This window comes from Onychostoma macrolepis, chromosome 09 (assembly GCF_012432095.1).
Source record: "Onychostoma macrolepis isolate SWU-2019 chromosome 09, ASM1243209v1, whole genome shotgun sequence".
Taxonomy (NCBI): domain Eukaryota; kingdom Metazoa; phylum Chordata; class Actinopteri; order Cypriniformes; family Cyprinidae; genus Onychostoma; species Onychostoma macrolepis.
This window is the reverse complement of record NC_081163.1, coordinates 29981873-30004777: the sequence shown is the minus strand read 5'-3', so window position 1 is coordinate 30004777 and position 22905 is coordinate 29981873. Positions and strand designations below refer to the sequence as shown.

At 36.7% G+C, this 22905-nt stretch overlaps 3 protein-coding genes across 7 annotated transcripts in view; 1 reads left to right on the top strand and 2 right to left on the bottom strand.

The window, feature by feature from the left end:
* Nucleotides 1-31: 31 nt before the first annotated feature.
* Nucleotides 32-13705, bottom strand: si:ch211-140m22.7 (uncharacterized protein LOC570370 homolog). 2 transcript variants are annotated; one of them, XM_058786322.1, is made up of 8 exons: nucleotides 13401-13705; nucleotides 13055-13115; nucleotides 12293-12392; nucleotides 9722-10149; nucleotides 9085-9661; nucleotides 1086-1149; nucleotides 848-972; nucleotides 32-345 (listed from the first exon to the last, which is right to left on the bottom strand). In XM_058786322.1, exons 2-8 carry the CDS (start codon nucleotides 13097-13099, stop codon nucleotides 314-316), a joined length of 1371 nt encoding a protein of 456 aa, XP_058642305.1. In that variant the 5' UTR covers nucleotides 13100-13115; nucleotides 13401-13705; the 3' UTR covers nucleotides 32-313. The 2 variants fall into 2 exon arrangements, with proteins under 2 accessions (XP_058642305.1, XP_058642304.1); XM_058786321.1 differs by having other exon boundaries at nucleotides 9085-10149.
* A 132-nt stretch (nucleotides 13706-13837) lies between these two features.
* wdr4 (WD repeat domain 4) lies at nucleotides 13838-20354 on the top strand. The gene is given in 12 exon segments (XM_058786323.1): nucleotides 13838-13935; nucleotides 14517-14536; nucleotides 14539-14584; nucleotides 14694-14846; nucleotides 15148-15304; nucleotides 15975-16087; nucleotides 16172-16232; nucleotides 16348-16449; nucleotides 18273-18337; nucleotides 18487-18673; nucleotides 18756-18828; nucleotides 19734-20354. Coding segments are annotated over 12 exon segments (1248 nt in total). The 5' UTR covers nucleotides 13838-13852; the 3' UTR covers nucleotides 19922-20354.
* pde9aa (phosphodiesterase 9aa) overlaps nucleotides 20240-22905 on the bottom strand; it is a 23923-nt gene continuing 21257 nt past the window's right edge. For all 4 annotated transcript variants that reach the window (XM_058786314.1, XM_058786315.1, XM_058786317.1 and 1 more), the window contains 7 exons: nucleotides 22699-22855; nucleotides 22489-22602; nucleotides 22288-22392; nucleotides 20916-21044; nucleotides 20680-20775; nucleotides 20541-20596; nucleotides 20240-20452 (listed from right to left, as the gene is read on the bottom strand). In XM_058786314.1, the coding sequence (XP_058642297.1) occupies nucleotides 20546-20596; nucleotides 20680-20775; nucleotides 20916-21044; nucleotides 22288-22392; nucleotides 22489-22602; nucleotides 22699-22855 (652 nt within the window). In that variant the 3' untranslated portion in view covers nucleotides 20240-20452; nucleotides 20541-20545. The remainder of the gene's footprint in view (nucleotides 20453-20540; nucleotides 20597-20679; nucleotides 20776-20915; nucleotides 21045-22287; nucleotides 22393-22488; nucleotides 22603-22698; nucleotides 22856-22905) is intronic.

Below are 22905 nucleotides of genomic sequence, written 5' to 3'. Positions count from 1 at the left end.
ATTTCTAAAAATAAAACATTCAGACCAGACAGAAGATGTGTGGCTCAGTTTATTCAGCTCTTTTCCCAGATAAACATTATGAAAAGCAACAAGCATTTATATCACAGCTCAGCTTATGCTCTCTTCCACATGTGCATTATACATGACACGGTTAGTTTTGTCCATAAGACATAAGAATTTCTGAAAAATAGCTATTTAGTATTTAGAGTCTCACAAAATTAAAAATCTCACAAAATGTTCACTTTTACAGATTAAAGTCATTTAGTAGACTTCTTCACAAAATTGCACTGAGGCAACGGAAAGGATCAGAAGTTTACTTGGAGGACATGTCATCAAATTTAGGCTCTGTAAATACAAAAAGGGATAATGTTAGTCAAATGCACTGCAAAAAAATTCAACTTTAGGACAAATGCAATAAAGGCCCATTCACACCAAGGACGATAACTATAAAGATAAAGATATAGTTCTAAAAATCGTTCTAAATATTAAAGAACAGCAGAGTCCACACCACAGCTATAACGATAAAGGCACAGAGAAAAGTTATCGTCGGAATCACTTTCAGAACAATTTTTTCCAGCTGATGAACGATAAAAAACATTGACAGCCAATCGGAATCAATCCTGCTATCACGAGCTCGAGAATTTAAAGTGGCAGACGAGTATGCGCTTAGAATAAACGGAGGATATTGTTCACTGGTGTGGACACGAAGATCGTTATCGTTCTTGGTGTGAATGGGGCTTAACACTTAAACAAAACTGATATGTCAGACCTAAAACTCATATTCTTGATGTTGTATTGTGAAGGAGTATTGGAATTGACAATTTTAGATGTAAATAAATTTACACACCAGAGAATTTGAACTCAGGGAAGGAAGACAGATCACCACCACCGTACAACCGCTGCAGTTTAGTGATTTCCTCAGCAAGAGCCTTCTGATATTCTGGACCAGCATCAACTAGACCACCAGTGGCACTGAGAAAACATGAAAAGTAACCATCAATTTAATTTAAAAAATGTTAGCTCACAAAGAGCAGCATCACTCTTCAGAGACAAGCAAGAGAGTATGATAGTAAAACACCATGTACCCGCTTTTTGTGGAGTATGCACGAATTGAATCTAGGAAAAGTTTCTGAACGGGGTCCAATCCAGCTGACAATCAGGAAACACAACAATTAACAAGTGTTTATATAATCTCTAAGAAACAGACATGTATATGGATTCCAGAATCCTTGATATCTTGTACACTAAAGAGGAAATCAGTCTTCTTTAACCCTCATGCATGAGAAGAGTGCCTGGTTTTGGAGACTAGATCTAGTGAACTAAAGAGAAGTAGTTCAGGCGGTGAGTAACTAGGACAGAGGTTGCATCTACACTGAAATGAAACGGAAGCATTTCATCTCATAAGAGTGATGAGCCATTGTGTAATAATCATAACCAAATGCCCATCAAACAACTCAAGATTATTAATTCAAGTAATTGTCATACATTCTTAATTTTGCATCCTGTAATAAATGGTTGCTTCCATTCCACATCCAGCAAACAGTGCAATCTCAATCTCACTCAATGTACCATACACCATATTGGAAAAGTGGGTAAGGAGCATTTCATATTTAACTTTGACATATAAACCACAGTACACAGGAAAAGATAAGAGGATAATTAACCAATCACTGATATCATGCGACCCCCTGGGAAGAAAAGTGAGACAACGACAAAGAAAGTGCGTTTGAGTGAGGAAAGAGCAACAGGAAAGAAAGGTGAGGTCAAAGTACATTTACATGTTACCATACTTGTAAACAAACTAGTCAAATCACAGCAATGCATCACCTGTGATGATATCTTAAACCTAAAATTTTACCTAACTATGACTAACAGGAAAGAAAACCCAACATTTGTTCTGACAAAGTGACAATTTGTAATAAAGCACAACAAATCGAGTGTTATCTTTACAGATGGGGGAGTTGGGATGGAGCATTAATGAGAAAACAATTGCAATAATAATAATAATAATTTGTATATAATAGGGCTGTCAATTAAATCATCAATCAACGTGTTAATAAAATTGATATGCTGAATAATGAACATAATTGATATTACTGTGACAGACTAAGCATGGAATAAATCTACAAAAAAAGTGGCTTTCAAATCAATATACAGTTTCATTTACATAATAAAATTTTGCTTATATTCAACAGTAATCTATTTCGTCTGTTTTCCTGTTATATACTTAAGGGACATACAGGACCAAAGGTGCTGTATTTCAATTATCAGTCTATGTAAATATGCTAAACATACATGTCTTGTGTCGTATCTCGCTGTTTTTTAGCACCTTGCGCAATGAGCATTTCAAGTTCTTCAACTTAGTTAAATGTGTTATTCTACATGCTTTTACAAATTAAATTAACTAAACTGACATTAAATTGATGGCCAGTAAATTAGCACTTCAGTTTGGGTAAATGTAGGGCTGGGCGGTATATCAAGTTTGTACGATATATCGATATATTCTTTATAAGCGATACGGTATGAAGCAATACCGTTAATATCGATATAAGTAGTTTGATACGAGCGCATCTGAAAAAATATCTAGGGATGACACAGACTGAACTGCTGCGGAGAAAGTGCATAATACAATTTGTTCTACATGTTTCAGGCTTTATATGAAGGGCTTTAAAAAAAAATCGTAAGATATAGTAGCCTATACTTTATAGTTTCAGTTTAAAGCGGCTCTGACAGAAAGGCTGCGTGTGCCGCTGACGGAGACGTGCTGTTTTCCTTAACGCATAACTTACATTTATATTCTCCATCTGTAAATGTTAGAAAGCCATGGAAATATTTCCATTTTGCAGTCAGAAGTACGTGAGCTTTTGCTTTGCGATTCTCCGCTAAACTTCACAGACCATTTAGAACAAGCGTTGCCACGCGCATGCGCGCCAAACAGACGGAGCTCAATGAAATAGGAGCGCAATAACTCTGACTAAAATATACATTTTGCGGAAATATTTGTAGTTGGAAAATAAATGTGACATATGTAGAATTTTAAACCGACAAGTAAGTGTATTTGTATGATAGCACTAACTGTAAAGTGTAATGGGGAAATCAAAATAGCCTTTTTACTCAATTAGTCTGTGCTTTTTTATTATTTTCAATTTTAGTTTAGTAAATTTAACTTCTGCTTTAAAAGCATTATTTTTGTTTTTAGATTGCAATGTTACAATGTTAGAATGAAATGTGATTTTAACCCTTTTTGCACATAATATATGCCTTCATTCTTACATTCACTTTATTTGTTTAATCCAAATACAAAATACCGAGATATATACCGTATACCGCACATCAGCCAAAAAATACAGAGATATGAATTTTTGCTCATATCGCCCAGCCCTAGGAAAATGTGAAAGTTCACATTTTTAACAGAGAAATGTGCAACTATTTTCACAAAATTTCACATATTCAACATGTTACTTGCCGTTCCTTTGTAATTGTGTAATTGTTTCAAATTAAATCCTACACCAAGTTTTTCAGTGTACTGAATTCATGATAAATTGATAGCCCTAGTAAATAGAGTGAGATCATAAATACAAGGACTGAACAAAGACAAAAGATTTCAATGAAAGAAACAAAGGAAGACAGGAGCAGAATACAAGAAGTCAAATACATGGAATAATGAACAACTCCATGAACAGAAACGAAGGAAAAAAGAGACAAGTGTAAAAAAAAGCCCCAAAAATAATAAATATAACTGAAAGGTAGCAGTCAGTGAAAAACATGCATTGCATAACATGAAGACTCAAAAAAATTACAAAACAAACACATATATAATGCAGACATGCGCAAAGACGGATGACAGATAGGCAGACTGGCTATATTCATGGACTGAAAACCAGGGCACAAACTTAAAATACACTATCAAAAAGAAAAATGGTGTGCCATCTCTGCCCCAGCTTAGAAAATGAATATAGCCTTAAATGAGCAACAGTTTCTGTTGGGATGTTGTAGAGAAACAATTAGGGGTGTCACGGTTTCTAAAGATAGTGTTCTGTTGTCACAGTTTTGGTACAGTTTATTAAAAAATAATTTCAAAATTTCTTATTAATTGTGACATTAATACTCTATTAAACACCATGAAGGTTTAATTATCCAATATTAGCCCTAATTAATCAAATGCATAGTGTGACGGGTCTCCTGCTATCCTGCTATAGCCGGCCAGTGGGTGTGGCTAGGAGCCCCATCAGCCAGAACTCATGTCACCAGTTCCTTCCTTCCTCTATAAAACTTTGTGTTACTGTGGATGTGTTGTTCCTTTGGTTGTTTTTGTTGGAGTTTCTTTTGTTTCTTTTTTTTTTTTTTTGGAGCGCTCTATGGCATCCGTGAATGTTTTTTTTTTATCCCGCGGGAATTGGAGCTTGGTAACTTACTATATTTGATGGGTAACACTTGGATTATGCTTTTCCCTGTAAAGGTTTAGGAGGGTGTCCTTAACAGGATGCTGTGATTGTTTTTTTTAGTTTGTTGTGTTTGTACGGTGAACGCAGTTACAGCATTGGCTCGGGAACATGTCCATGTTTTTTAATGGTAACTTGTCAATTGCTTGCTATTGCAAACAATGGTTTACAGTGTATAAAAACCTGCTGCAAGTAACTGTACGAAGACTAGTGTTAAGTTTAGATAAGTTTTGAATAGGTAGATGGAAACACTTTTCCAGTGTTGTTACTCCTCAGATTTTTGTAGGCCTACTTATATTGTCTTACATTTGTTTTGTGTTTCAGTATAGCTTCTAAAATTGAAGAATTTGTTACTGCTCCGTCAGAAGATTTATTAGATGATTTTTCTACAGATCAGCTCTTACAACTTTACGAAATTAATTTGTTGACTCAAGATAAACAAAAGACAGCATTAAAACCACGATAAAGACTGAGTTGTTTGATTGCGGTATTTTAAAATCACAAAGCTGCCGTTAGTGATGACTCGTTTGACATTTGAGCAACAGAAACAGTTGTTGTTAATTGAAACTCAGATGAAAGAAAAACCGATAGAACCACAAAATCATATTGAATTGTCTCAAATTCAATTACAGCAGCAGCAACTTTAACGCTACCGCTTGGACTTGATAAGAGACAGTAAGCTTTTAGTCACTAATGGAGCGGAACGTGAAATTGTTTTGTGGAGATTTGATATTTTGAGTAATATGAAGCTGATTCCTAAGTTTGATGATAAAGATGTTGAGCGTTTCTTTTCGTTGTTTGCGCGTGTAGCTAATGCGCGAGATTGGCCAGATTAGGAACGTACGTTGATGTTGCAAAGTGTTTTTACAGGCAGAGCACAAGAAAGCATATTCCTCTCTTAGTTTGGAGGATGCAGCTGATCATGAGACTGTTAAGACTGCAGCATAAAAGTTTTACGAATTGGTTCCAGAGGACTACAGACAAAAGTTTAGGTCTTGGAATAAAACTGAAAAACAGCATGTTGAATTTGCGCGTGATATTTCGATGTATTTTAATCGCTTGTGTATGGCTTCTAATGTAAACACATTGGACGATTTAAACTATTTATTAGTGCTCAAACAATTTAAAAACTCTATTTCAGATCGTGTAGCAACATTCATAAGTGAACGTAAACCTGCCACTGCATATGAGGCTGCATTTTAGCTGACGAGTTTACGTTGATTCACAAGACTTCTTTTGGTTACAAGACTTATGGAGAAAAAAAAAAAAAAGTTTACCAGTGTTAAACAATTCTGCTGGTGAACACTCACGGAATTCGTTTGGGGATAAATACAAGGATAATGTGCAATTATTGCTATGTACTTGGTCATTGGAAATAAGAATGTCCCCTGTTAAAAGCAAAAGTAGACACTTCAAAAGTGAAATTTAAATCTCATGTGAAACCTGTTGCTTTAGCCGTGTCTGCCCTGCTGTCATTGAATATGCAGGAAAACGTTGCAAAGGGTAATTCAACGTATGTTCCATTTGTTACAGACGGTTTTGTCAGTTTGATTGGATCTGCCGATAACGTGCCAGTAAAGATCCTACACGATATTATCTGAAACTTTAGTTTTACAATTTGTACAGCCTTTTTCCTACACTGGAAGTAATGTGTTGATTAGGGACATTGGATTGAATGTTCTGTCTGTTCCACTTCATAAAGTCTTTTTACAGTCTGATTTAGTCCAGGGTGAAGTGGGATGCGTTCCTGCTTGCCGTTGGATGGAGTACATGCAATTCTAGAAACGATTTAGCTGGTGAACGAGTCTGGCGAGACATTCACCATATCTGGTATTACTCCTTCTCCAATGTTGCTAGAAAAAGGAGCTGAGGACAATTTTGCGTCTTCTATAAGAGAGTTGTCATCGTGTTGTGACGCGGGCTATGAGTAAAGCGCAAGTTGATGATAAATAAAGTCTAAGAACATGGTGAGTAAAAGTAAAAAAATCCCTTGCATTTTGTCTGTATCACATGATGATTTGATAATGGAACAGAAATCTGACTAGCTCTTAATGAGTTGTTTGATCGAGTTGTTTCTCATGGCATTATAGTTCATCTTTCTTCTGGGTATTACCTAGAGGAAGGGTTGTTGGTTCGGAAAGGAGTAAAATTTGGCATGGCCAATTTGTAGCTGGTGAGCCGATTGTACAAATTGGTAATACCACAAAGTCTCCGGAAGCTTGTGATATAGACAGTGCATGATAAATCTGGTAATTTGGGAGTCAAAACTTACAGGGAAGCCTAATCAGTCATTAGAGCCAATGCCTCTGTATCCGATTCCTGCTGTAAGTCAGCCCTTTGAGCATCTTATTCTGGATTGTGTTGGGCCTTTACCAAAATCACAAGCTGGCAGTGAATATTTTCTTATTGTGATGTGTCAAGTAACTCGTTATCCTACTGCATACCCCTTGCATTCTATAACATCAAAGTCTGCCGTGAAAGCGCTCACTCAGTTCATATCGGTGTATGGAATACCTCGAATTGTTCAGTTCGATTTGGGAAGTAATTTTACTTCTAGTTTGTTTAGTCAAGTGTTGAAACAACTCTGCATTAAACATAATCTCTCCAGTGCTTATCATGCCCAGAGCCAAGGAGCTCTGGAGTGATTTCATCAAACTTTAAAATCTTTACTAAGATCTTATTGTACTCAAATGGCAAGGGACTGGGAGACTGGCTTGCCTTGGTTATTGATGGCAGCACGGGAAACTGCCCAAGAGAGTACCAGCTTTGGTCCAAATGAGCTGGTTTTTGGTCACAATGTACGTAGCCCTTTGGCTGTTGATTGGGAAAAGTCTGGCCCCTCTAAGAACGTCTTGATGTATGTTAGTGATTTTTGTTGAACAATTTTTGAAGCCTGTCAATTGGCAAAAGCATGTTTTAGTAAAGCACAGGAACAAATGAAATGTCTTTTTGACCATCGTACAGAGAGACGGGTGACAAGCTGGTGATGGTACTCGCATTGCTGCCCATTGTTGGATCACTATTTCAGGCCAAGTTTGTGGGGCCATATACTGTTGCTTGTCAGATTTCTGATCTTAATTATTTGATTAATACTCCAGATCGAAAAAAGAAGACTAGAGTGAGCCACACAAATTTATTAAAACCTTATGCTTGTAAAGATCACATTGATACTGTAAATTTGGGCGTGGCTGACGCAAATATTAAATATGTTCTTTTGTCAAGTCCTTCTGTTGTTGATTTCACTGTTAAGGTGGGGAGGTAGAAAAAAAGCAATCCTGGGGATTCCACTTTTGGGCAATTGTGAAATCTGAAGCATTACATTTTTTGCATTATCAACTCAATTATTTAACCAACACACAGCATACTGATTTGATTAGTTTAAGAATATACTTCATTATTTCTAATGAAGTAGAAATAGATACTCCCTCTCGCACAAATTTGATTGAACATGACATTGATGTTGGAGATTTACCCCCAATTCGTCAGCGTTATTATCAAGTGTCGGTGAATAAGAAAAAACTAAGGTAATGAAATCGATTACATGCTGAAGAATGATATTGCTGTGCCATCTTTCACGAGGCCTGATTCCTTTCTGTTGCCACGGTTCGAAGATTGTGGTCTTTCGAAACTTGCTTCATATTCGAACACTTTTTGATCGTTTTGTTAAAGCCAATTTGACAGTCAATTTATTAAAATGTAAGTTCACAAAAGCTATGGTTACTTATCTTGGGAAGGTGGCTAGTCAAGGTAAAGTGCGTCCCATCTGCACCAAGTTGGAAGCTATAGATAAGTATCCTACGCCCACTACCAAAAATAGAGTTGATGCGATTTTTGGCCATGGTTGGATTTTATCGTTGTTTTTGTAGACATTTTTCTACTGTTGCAATGCCCCTTACTATTTTTTTGCATACGGAGGCACCTGTATTATCCGCCCCACAATTTGACCACCCTTTCCAATTGCAGGTGGAGGCCAGTAATCTGGGTGCTGGTGCGGTCTTGTTGCAGAGATCTGAAGATGGCATTGATCATCCAGTGGGGGTTCTTCTATAGGAAGTTTAATTCTTTCCAGCTTAATTATTCAGTAATAGAGGAGGCGGCACTGACTCTGATTTGGGCCCTGCAACACTGAGGTCTACGTAAGGTCATTGGAGGGACCTTTAGTGGTCTACACTGACCATAATCCTTTAGTTTTTTTGCACTCCCAAGAAAAACAACCGAGGGAACCAAAGGAACAACACATCCACAGTAACACAAAGCTTTATAGTGAAAGGAACAGGTGACATGAGTCCTGGCTGATGGGGCTCCTAGCCACACCCACTGGCTGCCGTAACAGGATAGCAGGAGACCCATCACAATACTGAACTGTTGTTGTTTTTATGAACCGTTTCACCCCTAAATGCACTTGCATGTATGCTATGAACTAACACATGACAATGCAATGAAATGACAAAAGGTAATGACACATTGTATTGTAACTAACTGTATAAATAAAAGGGTAAAAAATGCATTGTGATTATAACTTTACCATTAGCATTACAATTTGTACATAAAAAACCTGTAACCGAAATTAAGAAAAAACTGCTTTCAAAATTTTGCTGTATCCCAATATATGAAAGGGGGTTATAGGGGATATGGTGAGTACCCTCAGGCGTTTCCACAACTTCTCCTGGAACTTCAGTAGCATCTGAGATCACAGGGGCAGGATCTATCAGCTCTTCAGGAGGAGCTGCCTCTGCAACCACCTCAATAGGGCCAGATTCTCCAACTACCTCAGCAACAGCCTCTACAACTGGGGAAGCTTCCGCCACAACTTCTGCAACTACTTCTGCAACTTCAGCAACTACTTCCTGGACAGGGGCTTCTTCCGTAGGTGCATCTTCAGAGGCTGGTGCAGCAGGGGCTTCAGGAGCTGCAGCTTCAGCTGCAGGAGATGCAGTTTCAGTAATGGCTTCTGAAGGGAAAACTGTGGCCTCAGGTGCAGGTGCAATGGCTTCAGCTGCAGGGGCAGCGGCTTCAGCTACAGGAGTGGCTTCAACTTCAGGGACAGCGGCTTCAACTACAGGGACAGCGGCTTCAACTACAGGGACAGCGGCTTCAACTACAGGGACAGCGGCTTCAGCTACAGGGGCAGCGGCTTCAGCTACAGGGGCAGCGGCTTCAGCTACAGGGGCAGCGGCTTCAGCTACAGGGGCAGCGGCTTCAGCTACAGGGGCAGCGGCCTCAACTACAGGAGTGGCTTCAACTACAGGGGCAGCGGCTTCAGCTACAGGGGCAGCGGCTTCAGCTACAGGAGTGGCTTCAACTACAGGGGCAGCGGCTTCAGCTACAGAGATGGCTTCAACAGGGGCAGCGGCTTCAACTGCAGGGATGGCTTCAGCTACAGGGGCAGAGGCTTCAACTGCAGGGATGGCTTCAGCTACAGGGGCAGCGGCTTCAACTGCAGGGATGGCTTCAGCTACAGGGGCAGCAGCTTCAACTGCAGGGATGGCTTCAACTGCGGGGGCAATGGCTTCAGCTCTGGGAGCAGTAGCTTCGGCTGCAGGTGCAGCGGCAGTTACAACTGGTTCAGGTGCAGGGGCAGCAACAGATGCAGCTTCTGTAGAGGCAGCAGCAACCGAAGCTGCAACCCCTTTCTTGGGGAATTCCACATATGATTTGTGCTGGACAAGTTTTTCTAGATCGAAGTAAGTTTTTGGTGCTGCTTTTTCTAGGATGGAGGGGGAAGGAGGGCAAAAATAGAAATGTAATAATTTGCTTCATCATTTGCATTATCAAGCTGAATGGAGACCGCTAAACTCATACAGCAAAATAACTTACCCAATTTCTTCAACAATTAGAGGCAGATGAGCATCCACTGAGGTGGTGGAGCTTTGAACACCAATATAACCTGACTCATGTAAATCAAATTTGAACTATGGCTAATTAAAAAGAACCATTTGACAAGAAAAGTAACCTAAACATTTCACATTCAGTAAACCCTATTTTCATAAAAAATGAAAAAAAAAAAACAAATTAAAATGCAAAAGATTATTTAATTATAATTATTCAAAAATTTTAGAATTATTGAAGCTAAAGGGCTATATATTCTCATATTACCACTATTTTCAAGTAGAGCCAAGTAACTGTTCTGAATCAGATGACATAACTGTTCAGACTATGTATTTGAATTTGTGGTCAAACATGATCAAACTGTGGTACCAGCACATAATCATCATGATCACTATTAATATTGCTAATAAATATTATTATTAAAATTATTTACAATTAGTTATTTTAAGAGGCATTTTCATATTTATGTAGCAATGTTCAGCACAAAACAGGTTTTGTTCAGCTTTTATTTTCAACAAGAAGTCACTTGTTGGATTATTGGCTTCACCAAATTCTCTTTAATGAACAGAGGGAGTGGCATTCATGCAGTGCATTCTTTAACTCCAAATGTCAAGGCGACATATATAAGTAGTTAGGACGTCCACATATAGCATTAAGCACATATCTGCCAGTACAACACCACATGGCAAGCCCTTTCTCAAGCCCTCTGCCGCCTCTAACCTCAGAGGAACATAGTACAGCAACAATTATGGATTACAGGTTATTAGGTTATCTTCAAGAACTCCATGAGACCAGTTTTACTTGTTTAAAAATGCCCACAGAGAAAAAGAAAAGACCAAGAGTTCAATTTATATTATAATCATCATCCAATTTTTGTGTCTTTATTAACAATATAGATGTGGGTCTGTTGGTGTCGGTTAGTAAAACATTTATTTCTTAAAATTAAATTTTAGTTTAATCACAAAGTTCACAAACTGACTGAAGTTGCATAGACCTATGCAAATTTCTATTTGAAACTACTGTCAAGCCATTTATTTTGCACCAAGGTTTAGTCTGTTCAAGACTCTATAAAACTACTAATTTATGTACTAAAAAAGTGCTTGTGCTTACAAGGTGCTGGCACCACACTTTGATCTTATTGATTTTAGGAGATTCTGGTCCATCTTTTCCTTTTGCATATACAGTCATTGGCAAAAAGTCTGCAAACACTATACATTTGGCTGACAGAGTAAACTGTAAAAACAAACACATTTGATTCCAGAAAACCCTCCTTGGATATGACAGCAACATTTTACATTTTTCAAACATTTTAAATTAAAAAATAATATTTTAAAACACATGCGTTCAGGTTATATTTTTAAAGCTTGTATATTTTATTTAGTCACATATTATTTTGTATTAGAGTTTAACAATATCTTTTCCAAATACATTGTAATCTGTATCTATATTCTATACAAACTTACTATATAAAAAAATTATAGAGCTTATTACTTGTCTGTTTGAAATACCTGATTATGATTGGCCAATCACTGAGGTATTTTGTTTTGTGTGTATGTGTGCATTTAATTCATCATAACAGCAGGCTTTGCATTTGGGACCTGATCACCCTGTTAGAGTTGCATCAGGTGACTGAATATGTGATTTTTTGGGTGAGTGCAAATAAAATTGATTGTAAAGTTTGCTTATTTTAGCAGCTTGTTTAAATTAGAAAAACGTGCATAAGTAAAATATCTTAATATTATGTCAACATCAAAGAGTTTGAACACTTCTGGCAATGACTTTGGTACGGATATTTTTCTTTGCATGGTATAACTCCTACATGACACAGTAAGAGACAGGAACAAAACACACTCCAGCAGGTTCAGAAACAACAGCTGAGGTCAGAGGACCCGTCCCCTGAACCACACAAAACTCAGTTTTCCCATGTATGGTGTCAAGATCTGAATACAGAGCCCTCCTCCCCCAAATGAATGGCACATGACATATACAAAATTATTGTGACAAATTGAAGAAAGATTTACCTTTGTTGGACTTTTTGGACTTCTTGCTGTCCCCAGATTTGGAGCTAAAAGCTACAGCAGGAGCTCTTCTGACAGAGCTCAAGCCCTCCGTCTGCAGACACTGACAACAAGAGACACACAAAAACAACATAGATTTAAAAAAAATCCCTATGTATAACCACAACTACCTTTCTGCAGTTCTATTTGTGGTCTCAAAGAAATGTACCAGCAAAAAAGTACAGTGTTCTCATGGAAACTCTGCGAGTTGACACTTTCAGTTCTTCCAAATGTATATTCAAACGAGAAAAAAAAAAAAAAAAAAAAATCGGCATTTTTAGAAACACTTTCTAAAAGCGAAAATACAGGGGAAGCATATATATATATATATATATATATATATATATATATATATATATATAAATAAAGGAAAATAAAAAGAAACAAACAATTATTTGAAACTCCGACATTTTACAACACTATTTTAGATGCAGGGTTCTGATGCATAAAATCTGATCCACACTAAATAAATGCACTTATTTAATACCAGGAATATTTTCATGCAAATAATGTCGTGCATGTAAATCCAGCACAAAGAAGGTATTCATGCGTCGGGTCTGAATGGATTAAATGCTTCAGTGCTTTAACATTCGAGCAGCATTAGCTTGTGTTCACAAGAGGACTCTGACTACGCAGTTTCACACGTTTAAATAATACGAATATGTAAATGAAATATAATATGCATGCATATTTCATAATAAATGTCGAAAAAAAACGGTGGATTACCCTGAGAGATCCGAGTCGTCCTACCCTGAGCAAAGAGGCTGCCATCTTTACAGCAGAAACCCTGTGAAGAAAAACAGCTGCATGAATCAGTGTTGACAAAGTGTGCTTGTAAATATTTAACATAGTCAATTTAAAGTTCGTGTAACTACTGTTTAGAAAGGAAAAAAAAAAAAAAAAAAAAATGTAATTGTCATTTCATAATTTGCTCGAAATCTGATCTGTTCTGTATTTTTTTTATATGGAGCAGTTAGCGCTGATCTAGAAAATGCAATAGCTAACATTGACAGTGATCGGTGTTTGTTATGCACATCATTTACAAGAAAATGAATAAAAAAATTCTAATTACCTAGATGAGATGTTTTGTGCGTTTGGTGCAGGTCAATGCGCCGCTGAATCCTAAAGTTACCTGACTGTGACAAATCTTTAAATCAAAGCTTCAGTTTGATTAAATGTTCAGAAAGTTACTAAACTCAAGAAAAATACACAAGGTTGCACTGAAGCACAGCACACTAAAGAAGCGCTCTTGCATAACGAACACGCCCCCTCCTGAACCACACCAATAAAATTATAATAATCATGTCCTGTACAAACGATTTTTTTTTCACTTAACAGTGTAAAATATGAAGTGAAATAGAATACTAATAAATCGTTTTTAATAATACTGAAGTGTTATTAGTAGCGAAAGCGTCTTCCTCGGTACACTCTTTATGGCGGTTTCGTGAAGCCAGATTCCTGCACGTTTATGTTAATGACGTATTAAATGCGCGACTGTCAGTTCGCACGTGAACAACAATCATCATGGCAGTAGTGTGTTCAAAGGAAGACTGGTTTGTGTCAAGCTGTTCTACTACTTTAGTTGCCATAAACCTTAAACAGTCTAGGTGAGTAGCTGTATTTTATACTGTCAACTATCTATTCAGTTACAGTAATTTATTTTGGATATCCCAAGTTCCCATGTGCATTCTGCAGGATCCTGTCGCACTATGGTTTCTATACATTACTGTTTACATAGTGCTATGTTTATTTCTCTAATTTTAAATCAGCTTGCTTAATACACGTTAACTTGAAATTAATGCCAAACTATTTGTGATAAATACACAATACTGCATTTGAAGATATAAAACACCAGTTTTTATCCTGTCTTTTTGGTTGAATTCAAACAGGATAGTAAAATGTCATAAAACATTTTTTGAAATTCCTTATTTTGACTTCGTGATTATATTATTATATTTTAATAATCCACACATAAACCAATCAGCTGTGCTGATATCAGTACTGCAGATTGTGTTATTAAATATCAAAAATCTTTATAAAAATCAGATCAGAGCACTGATATTTTAGCATTATATTTGATCATCTCTCAATATTGTCTATTTGCTTCTTTTACTTGTGTGTTTTTGTAATTGGGCAAAAAAGAAAAAGAAAATAGCAGATACTTTTCTTTTCACTTTTTTTCTCATAGAGAGCCATTTGTGTTTGACTGTGCAAAGCTGAGAGAAAACCAAAGGAAGCTGATGGTGATAATAAAAGGTCTTTTTTTATGTTTGTTTTCTCTTTATGAGTTCTTTATCTGAGGGTTATGTCACGAGATGTAGAGGATCACAAGAAACATCTTAAAATATATATTTGCGTATTGCAGTGCTGGGGAAGGATCAGAGGAGAAGGACAGTGGCAGTGACAAGATTCTTGCATTTGCCATCTCAGCGTCTGGGAAGCACGTAGCGCTCTCTGATGACCACAAACGTCTTGTTCTCTTCTGTACTGAGCCATCGTGGCAGTGCATTAGTACACGGTAACAGCACACACTCATTCCTGAGGATATTTAAAGAAATTCAAATTTACTCGCTATCACTCATATCATTCCAAACCCGTAAGTTTCTCTCTTCTGGGGAACACACTTTTCTTTTTGGACTCCTATATTTCTCTTTAATCAAAACTGAAAAATGTGGCTAGAATACTAGTTCAAAAAACTTTGGAACAACATAAGGATGAGTAAATTATGATGCAATTATTATTTTTTGGGGTGAACTGTTTCTTCAATACTAATTTCTCTATAAGGTTGAGTGTATAAGTCTGTGATTGTCCTCTTGTAGGTGGGTTGTGCGGCGATGCACGTCTCTTGTATTTACTCAGGCTGAGGATGAAGTCTTTGTGGCTGATAAGTCTGGAGATGTATATTCATTTTCTGTTCTGGAGCCACAAAAACCAGGAGAGCTGAAGCTGGGACATCTCTCCATGTTATTGGATGTGGTATGATGTACACCAACAGAACAGTGCTTTTCAGTTAGCGCAGTATCCACACAAAGATATTTGGTTTCACTTTATTTTGATGGTCCATTTAACACATTCTATTGACTATAAGTAATGTTGCACCTACATTTCTACTGACTCTCATTAGTGTTAGTAGTGTGTTAGTTGACTGGTAGGGTTAGGGTTAGATTAAGTTGACATGTTCTTGCAAAGTTACTTATAGTCAGTAGAATATCTGTTGGGAGACCAACACAATAAGGAGTTAGTAGATATGAAGCAGACAGTCTACTAATACTCTTATGAGAGTTTGTTGACATGTAGTTGCAACATTACTTAGTGTCAACAAAATGTTCAAAAGGGACCATCAAAATAAAGTGTTACCAGATATTTAAAATTCAATTTATTTTCACTTAATTGTGAAGTAACATGATTTCTAGCTTTAAAAAATGTTAGTTTAATATTTTATCTTTTTGTGTTTACCTCTAGAGATGGTAAAAATATTAAATGGCTGAAATATTTCTTCAGGAGTTAATGCAGCACCCAAACAAAAATATTTAAAATTCTCTTTTTGTTTTCACTTAATTGTGAAGTTATTTCTATGTATCTAATAATTTTCAGCTTTAAAAAATGATGAGCTTAATATTTTGTCTTTTTGTGTTTTCCTCTACAGACTCTTTCTCCTGATGATAGATATATCATAACAGCCGACCGAGATGAGAAGATCAGAGTGAGTTTCCGGCGGTCACCCTACAACATTCAGGCTTTCTGTCTAGGGCACAGAGAGTAAGTGTGGACTGTGGGAAGCAAGTGATATTACACCTCATGTGTTGTTCCCACTTGTTCAAACATGTTTGTTTTCTCGTGCAGATTTGTCAGTGCATTGCTTGTGCCTGTGGGACATCCTGACTGGCTTCTTTCTGGTTCAGGAGTATGTGTTTTTTTCAGTTTACCTTCATTGTTTTACTATAATATTCTGTTGGGATAGTTTATAAGGGTGATATAAGTGTCTTAAAACACTAGGACTGACATGGTTGCGTTCACAGGATGGCACAATGAAGGTCTGGCATTATGAGAGTGGTCGGCGGTTACACAGTGTTGACCTGAGGCAGTTCACCCTTGACTCTGAAAACACAGACACAGAAAAGGTGCCGTCCATATGATTTCAGTCAGCCATTCATGCACATAACACATACAATGTTTAATTATTAAAACATATCATTTTGATCACTTACATATCATATAAAATATGGTTTGTAATTTATGTTTGTCTTGATTTTTCATATGCAAATTTCGCAATATTGTAATGGCAATATTAATTGAAGGTGCTTAATCTGGCTAGAAAGTGAATACCTGGTGAATTCTCCATGTAAAAGAAAAGGTTAAGAGAATATGGCTTTTACATACTTTTAAATATTTTTTTAAAATATGTGTACACCCAATTAGTGTGTGTGGCAGATGACAGCAATATGTAGGACAGCCATGTAAAGAGAAAAAAAACGTAAAGATATTTGCTGGACACATTGCATGTTTTTCAAGGAATGTAATCTTTTATGGTAAAGACATTTAAACTTAGTGAAAATGCATTTTTAAAAATCTAATTTAATTGGTAATTTACAAACATCATTGTGTCATTTATATATGAAATGATCAAAATCAAAATCATGATATTTTAACTACAAGAATATACATTAACAATGTAAAGCATTGTAATATTTGTGACCCTGGACCACAAAACCAGTCAGAAGGGTCCATTTTTGGAAATTGAGATTTATACATCTGAAATAAGCTTATATGAATAAATAAGCTTTCCCTTAATGTATGGTTTGTTAGGATAGGACAATATTTGGCTGAGATGCAACAATTTGAAAATCTGAAATCTGAGGGTGCAAAAAAAAAAAAAAAAAACGCCTTTAAAGTTGTCCAAATGAAATTTTTAGCAATGCATATTACTAATCAAAAATTAAGTTTACAAAATATCTTTATGGAACATGATATTTACTTACTATCCTAATGATTTTTGGCATAAAAGAAAAATCTATTTTGACCCATACAATGCATTTTTGGCTTTGCTACAAATATACCCGTGCTGTATGTAGGATTCTGACTCTACTAAAGCATAAAAATACCATAATATGTTTGCAGATATTTAAGAAACATACTAAGTTAACATACTTGTTTATGTGAAAAACAATGCTAGTCAGTTATTCTCCTTTGAAAATGTGCATTCCGGCCTGGAATGACTGTGTTTGTTATGGTTTGTGAAACCCGCCCACTGCCAGTTTACCCAATTGTATTTCGGCACCGCGGGTTGCCAGTTGGCGGGAAACACAGCGTATTTAATTACCTTCATCCTCATGTGTGCTCGTTCCTGTTGGTGTAGTTAATCTGGCAACCTGCGTGAGCGTCAAGTCTGAGGAGGAGGGGCCGGGTGAAAAAAACCGTCTCCAATATTTTGAATTTGGCCTGCAATACCTAGTTCAATCCTACATACAGCACACATTTGTTAATGATATTATTGAATGTTTTTATTAATAAAATCTACCATTTTCATTGGTATCACTAAGATCCTAGAATTAATTATTACATTTTCAAATTGAATTATGTATCAAAATAATCTAACTGAATTAAACCTTGATTTTTCCCCTCAAGAACTTTTTTTTTTTTATTGAAGAACATACAGTTCTTAACTTTTTAATCACAAAATGAATTGTGGCTGATTAACTGAAAATATCTACCTAGTTTGTGTTAATAATAATAATAATTAAAAAAAAGATTTCTCATTATTGCAGTAGAATTGCTAGAAGAAATATTTTAGACCTTTTGATTATTGGGTTCTGTTAATTTAAATTCAGCAGCTTTAGAGCCGCTGCTATAAAGTGTTTATTTCCATTCATATCCAGGTGTTTATCTTTTGTAATTTACACCAATCTCAGCAAATGACACTGACTATATTTCTTTCTGTCTTCAGAGGTTTGCTGTCAGCAGGATCATCAGCTCACCAGATGGAAAACACATAGCTGTCCAGTGTGAGAGGTGTGTTTCATTTCCTCAGATTACCGTTTATCTTACCTCTAACTGGATTCCGGAGTCTCAGTGACAACAACAGTATTATTTTGTTAAAATAGAAACACACAAGTCTTTACACACCAATTATACAGTTAAAATCATATCCATCTGTGTAGATTTCCCTCAGTTCAGCTCTTCGCGGTGGATTCTGGGACAGAGGGGTGTCTGAGTCCTGCTGAGACTCTTGTTCTTCCTAATGCTCCCTGGGACATGACATTTGATTCACAGAACCAGCTGTGGGTCTTACTGGAGACTGAAGACGTGAATGTGCTCCTGTATCAATACTCAGAGCAGCACTGGAAGGTACATACATGCTGTCATGTGGCTTTCTTTCCATGTTTTGAAGTCAGCTCTGCTCTTACTAACTCATGTTGCTTGTTTATAGCTGTGTGACTCAGAGACTCCTGAACTGAGGAGGGTCACTGAAGTATTACAAGCTCAGTGGAATATCTTTAAAGGTAAGAAATCCAACAAATATTATAATGAAACAGAAAAATAAACCAATAACTAAAATGAAGTCATATAATGACAAAGCAAATTTATGCTTGATCTTCAGTTGAGCAGTATGAAAACAGTCTTTCAGAACTCAAAACTTCCTCCTCAGTCCAAAAAAAAACAAAACAATCTATCAAAACAAAGCTGCAAAAAACACAATTTACTCATAGACACCAATTCAGTTTTGATAAACTCAACCTGGTCCTGTCAAAATAATATGTAACCCTGGAGCACAAAACCAGTCATAAGTAGCACAGGTATATTTGTAGCAACAATAACAATACATCGTATGGGTTAAAATTATTGATTTTTCTTTTATGCCAAAAATCATTAGGATATTAAGTAAAGATCACGTTCCATGAAGATATTTAGTAAATTTCTTAACGTAAATATATCAAATTGTATTTTTTGATTAGTAATATGCATTGCTAAGAACTTCATTCGGACAACTTTAAAGGCGATTTTCTTAATATTTAGATTTTGCACCCTCAGATTCCAGATTTTCAAATAATTGTATCAGCCAAATATTGTCCTATCATAACAAACCATACATCAATGGAAAGCTTGTTTAGATTTCCAAAAATTGACCCTTATAACTGGTTTTGTGGTCCAGGGTCACATATGAATGAAGATTACTGATAACACCAGAAGGACTAACGAAAAGGGTTAAATATGTTCCTCAAGTGCATCTCAGGAGTAAAAATGTATAAAATTACCCCTTAAACCTGTATTAAATAATAGTCAACTCATAGGGTTAATGCTTTATAGGGTTAATGTACCTCTGAAGATCTGATCTTCTTTTTTCCCCCTCCAACCTTTATTCTGAACACTTCATGCTGCATGCTTTCCTCTTGTCCTCTGTTCACAGGTTCTGTGGGACTGGAGAGTCTGTTTAAACACCTGTATAAAGTGAACTTCGACAACATGGCGTCATATTTGCAGAAGAAACAGGAAAGGCTAGAACAGGAGAGTAGGAAGAGAGCAGCAGCAAACGGCTCGAAACCTAACAAGAGAAGTAAAACGCAGAGCGGCGCTGTGCCTGAGAGCACCAGCTGAGAGAATGTTGTCTTATTTTAATTTAGCTTTTTTTGTGTTGTTTATATAATTATACTTCTCTTTTTGTTAATTGACAATGATTATATAATTTTTTTTTATTAATTCAGTAAAGAGTTACAGTTTAAACTACTTGGTCTATTTTCTGAACAGCAAGGTGCTGTAGTCTGCTGTGGCCACTAGAGGCCGCTACACTTCGAGTCCCGCTCAGCTACAGTCAGGGCTGTCACACACATCCTGGTACAATTTCATTAGACAACAGGAATGAACATAATATTTTATTATTTAACAGCGCCCTAAAAATGAGATCTGTGGCTTCAGTTGTTCTTAAAGTTAGACTTTTATTAAAGTTAGTAAAAGTGACTAAAAATCTGTACATCCTGTATAATGTTTATACTTTTACAAAACCAAATAAAAACAACACAAAGGGTTCATAGCTGAGCTGTACATGGTTCAATTCCCTGAAAGATGCTTTGGATTTTCTGAGCAGATGGCCAAGATTTCACTCATTTACTGCCTCTGATGGGATTCCAGCTGAAACAAATAAGTAAAGCTAGGTTTGATTGTAAATATAACGCAAATAATAACTAAAATGCATGCAGTACAATGTTTCGACATTGACCTTGCTCATTTCTTTTTTCCTCCCATTGTTAAATTTTCACTCTTCTTTTTCTGCACCTATGAAAAGAAATAGGGATAATGAGATGGAAATAGCTAATATCAGTTTAAAAAGTAATAATAATTAAATGGTCACTGCTAACCTCATTCATGGCATCATCTATCTGTTTAAGCTCCTCGTATCTGTCCCGGGACTCTCGTAGGGGTTGTACCATTACCTCCTCAATCTGAGGAAACAACTGGAACACACAGAGAACAAACAATATCACGACCTGGTATCTTGGCCACTTTTCACACTTGGTTTGATCCAAACCAGAGTTCGATTTCACCCACTTCCTCCTGTATGTTTCACATTGTACTTTTAGCCTAACCAATTCACCTTCATCACGGTCTCAAACATGGGGATCAGGACAAACTTGATGAAGCCGATCTGAGCAGTGGGCTTGGTCACTTTTTCTCTGTCCATGAAAGGAGCGACTGGTAAACCTTCTGCCTTTTCTCGATCACTCTGTTTGAGAGAGAACACAATTCTGATGAAGAAAGAAGTGCACTGTAAAGATCAAAATGTTGGGGTTGGTATTATTTTTTTTTATGTTTTTGAAAGTCTTTTGTGCTCACCAAGGCTATATTTATCAAAAATGCAGTATGAACAGTAATATTGTGAAAAATTGTAATGAATAACTTTTGGATTAACTTTTTTTATTCAATATATTTTAAAATGTAAGTTACTCCTGTGACAAGTTTAGGGACCGGTTTTGCTGTATGGCCAGGTTTATAAATAGTTGGTTTATAAATAGAATTACAATGTAAAAACATATGGCACAATAAGTGCATTCTATCAAATGATTATTTAAATGTTAGTACAACAAATAGTTACAAATATTTAAAAAGTAGTAAAAAAAAAAAAAGTTTAAAATTGACTCCCCCTCAGGCCATCCAAGATGTAGACGAGTTTCTTCATCTGAGCGGATTGGCAGAAATATAGCATTTTATCACTTGCTCATCGATGGATCCTCTGCAGTGAATGGGTGCCGTCAGATTGAGAGTCCAAACAGCTGATAAAAACACTACAATAATCCACAAGTAAGCCACACCATTCCAGTCCATCAATTAATGTCTTGTAAAGCTGTGTTTGTAAGAAACAAATCCATCATTAAGGCATTTCAACGTTAAACCGTCGCTTTTAACCAAAAAACAGGTCCATAATCCATAATAACTCTTCCTTCAGTGAAAAAGTGTTGTTCTCTCACATCAAAATCCACAGACATATTTGTTTAGAACTGTTCTAGACCGTTTTCACTTGTAAACTGTGTTTGATCTGTGCATATTTCTCTCCTGATTCAGATGAGACAATTTTTACTAGAGAAACCAATGTTATGGATAGAGGACTCAGATTTTTACAGTTAAAAACATCTTGATGTATGTTTCTTACAAACACTCAGTTTTCACCTCACAAGACATTAACTGATGGATTGGAGTCATGTGGATTACTTGTGGATTATTGTGATGCTTTTATCAGCTGTTTGGACTCTCATTCTGACGGCACCCATTCACTGCAGAGGATCCATCGGTGAGCAAGTGATATAATGCTACATTTCTTCCAACCCGCTCAGAAGAAACTCATCTGCATCTTGAATGGCCTGAGGGTGAGTAAATTTTCAGCACTTTTAGATGAACTATTCCTTTAAAGACACTTAAAAAGTGGGACAGATTTTTACATCTCCATTCAATATACTTGTAATCTTGTCTACCTGCATGAAGTACTCCTCCAGCAAACAGTCCACCCACGGCTCAGCGACCTCCATCGGCCGAACCTCATTAGAGATATCACAGCACTTGATCAGCACCATCTTCAGCTGCCACAGATATAGAGATACAAGTTAAATCAGCTCATCGCAGCACTTTCTTTGTAGGTGAATAGTGGCACTGTAAAATGGGTTCAGAAAGCTCACACAAGTAACATGCTCCTCATTAGTGAAGTCAAAGTTATCCACTTTCTGTTTGAAAGAGTCCAGAATTTCTCCATGTCGGGCCATGTCTGTGGCCAGTATCAGGGTGATGGTTCCCTGTCAGACAAAATAACAGACAAAATTATTCATTGTTCAAAGACAAATGTACTACATATGCGTGCACAAAGCTTGGTTTAAAGGCCTGAGGCACACCTGACGAATCTGTTTGAAGGCTTCAGGATCAAAGTTGGCAAAGATGTTGCAGTCAGACTGAGAGAATATCTGGAAGGCCACGGCGCAGTGATGGTTCTCCAGAGGAGAGATGTCATTGTATCTCACCGCCAGCTCTGTGCGTGCATTAATCTGATACCTGCAAAAGAGGGTCCAAAACATTCGACAGGTGCCAAATGCAAATACAAA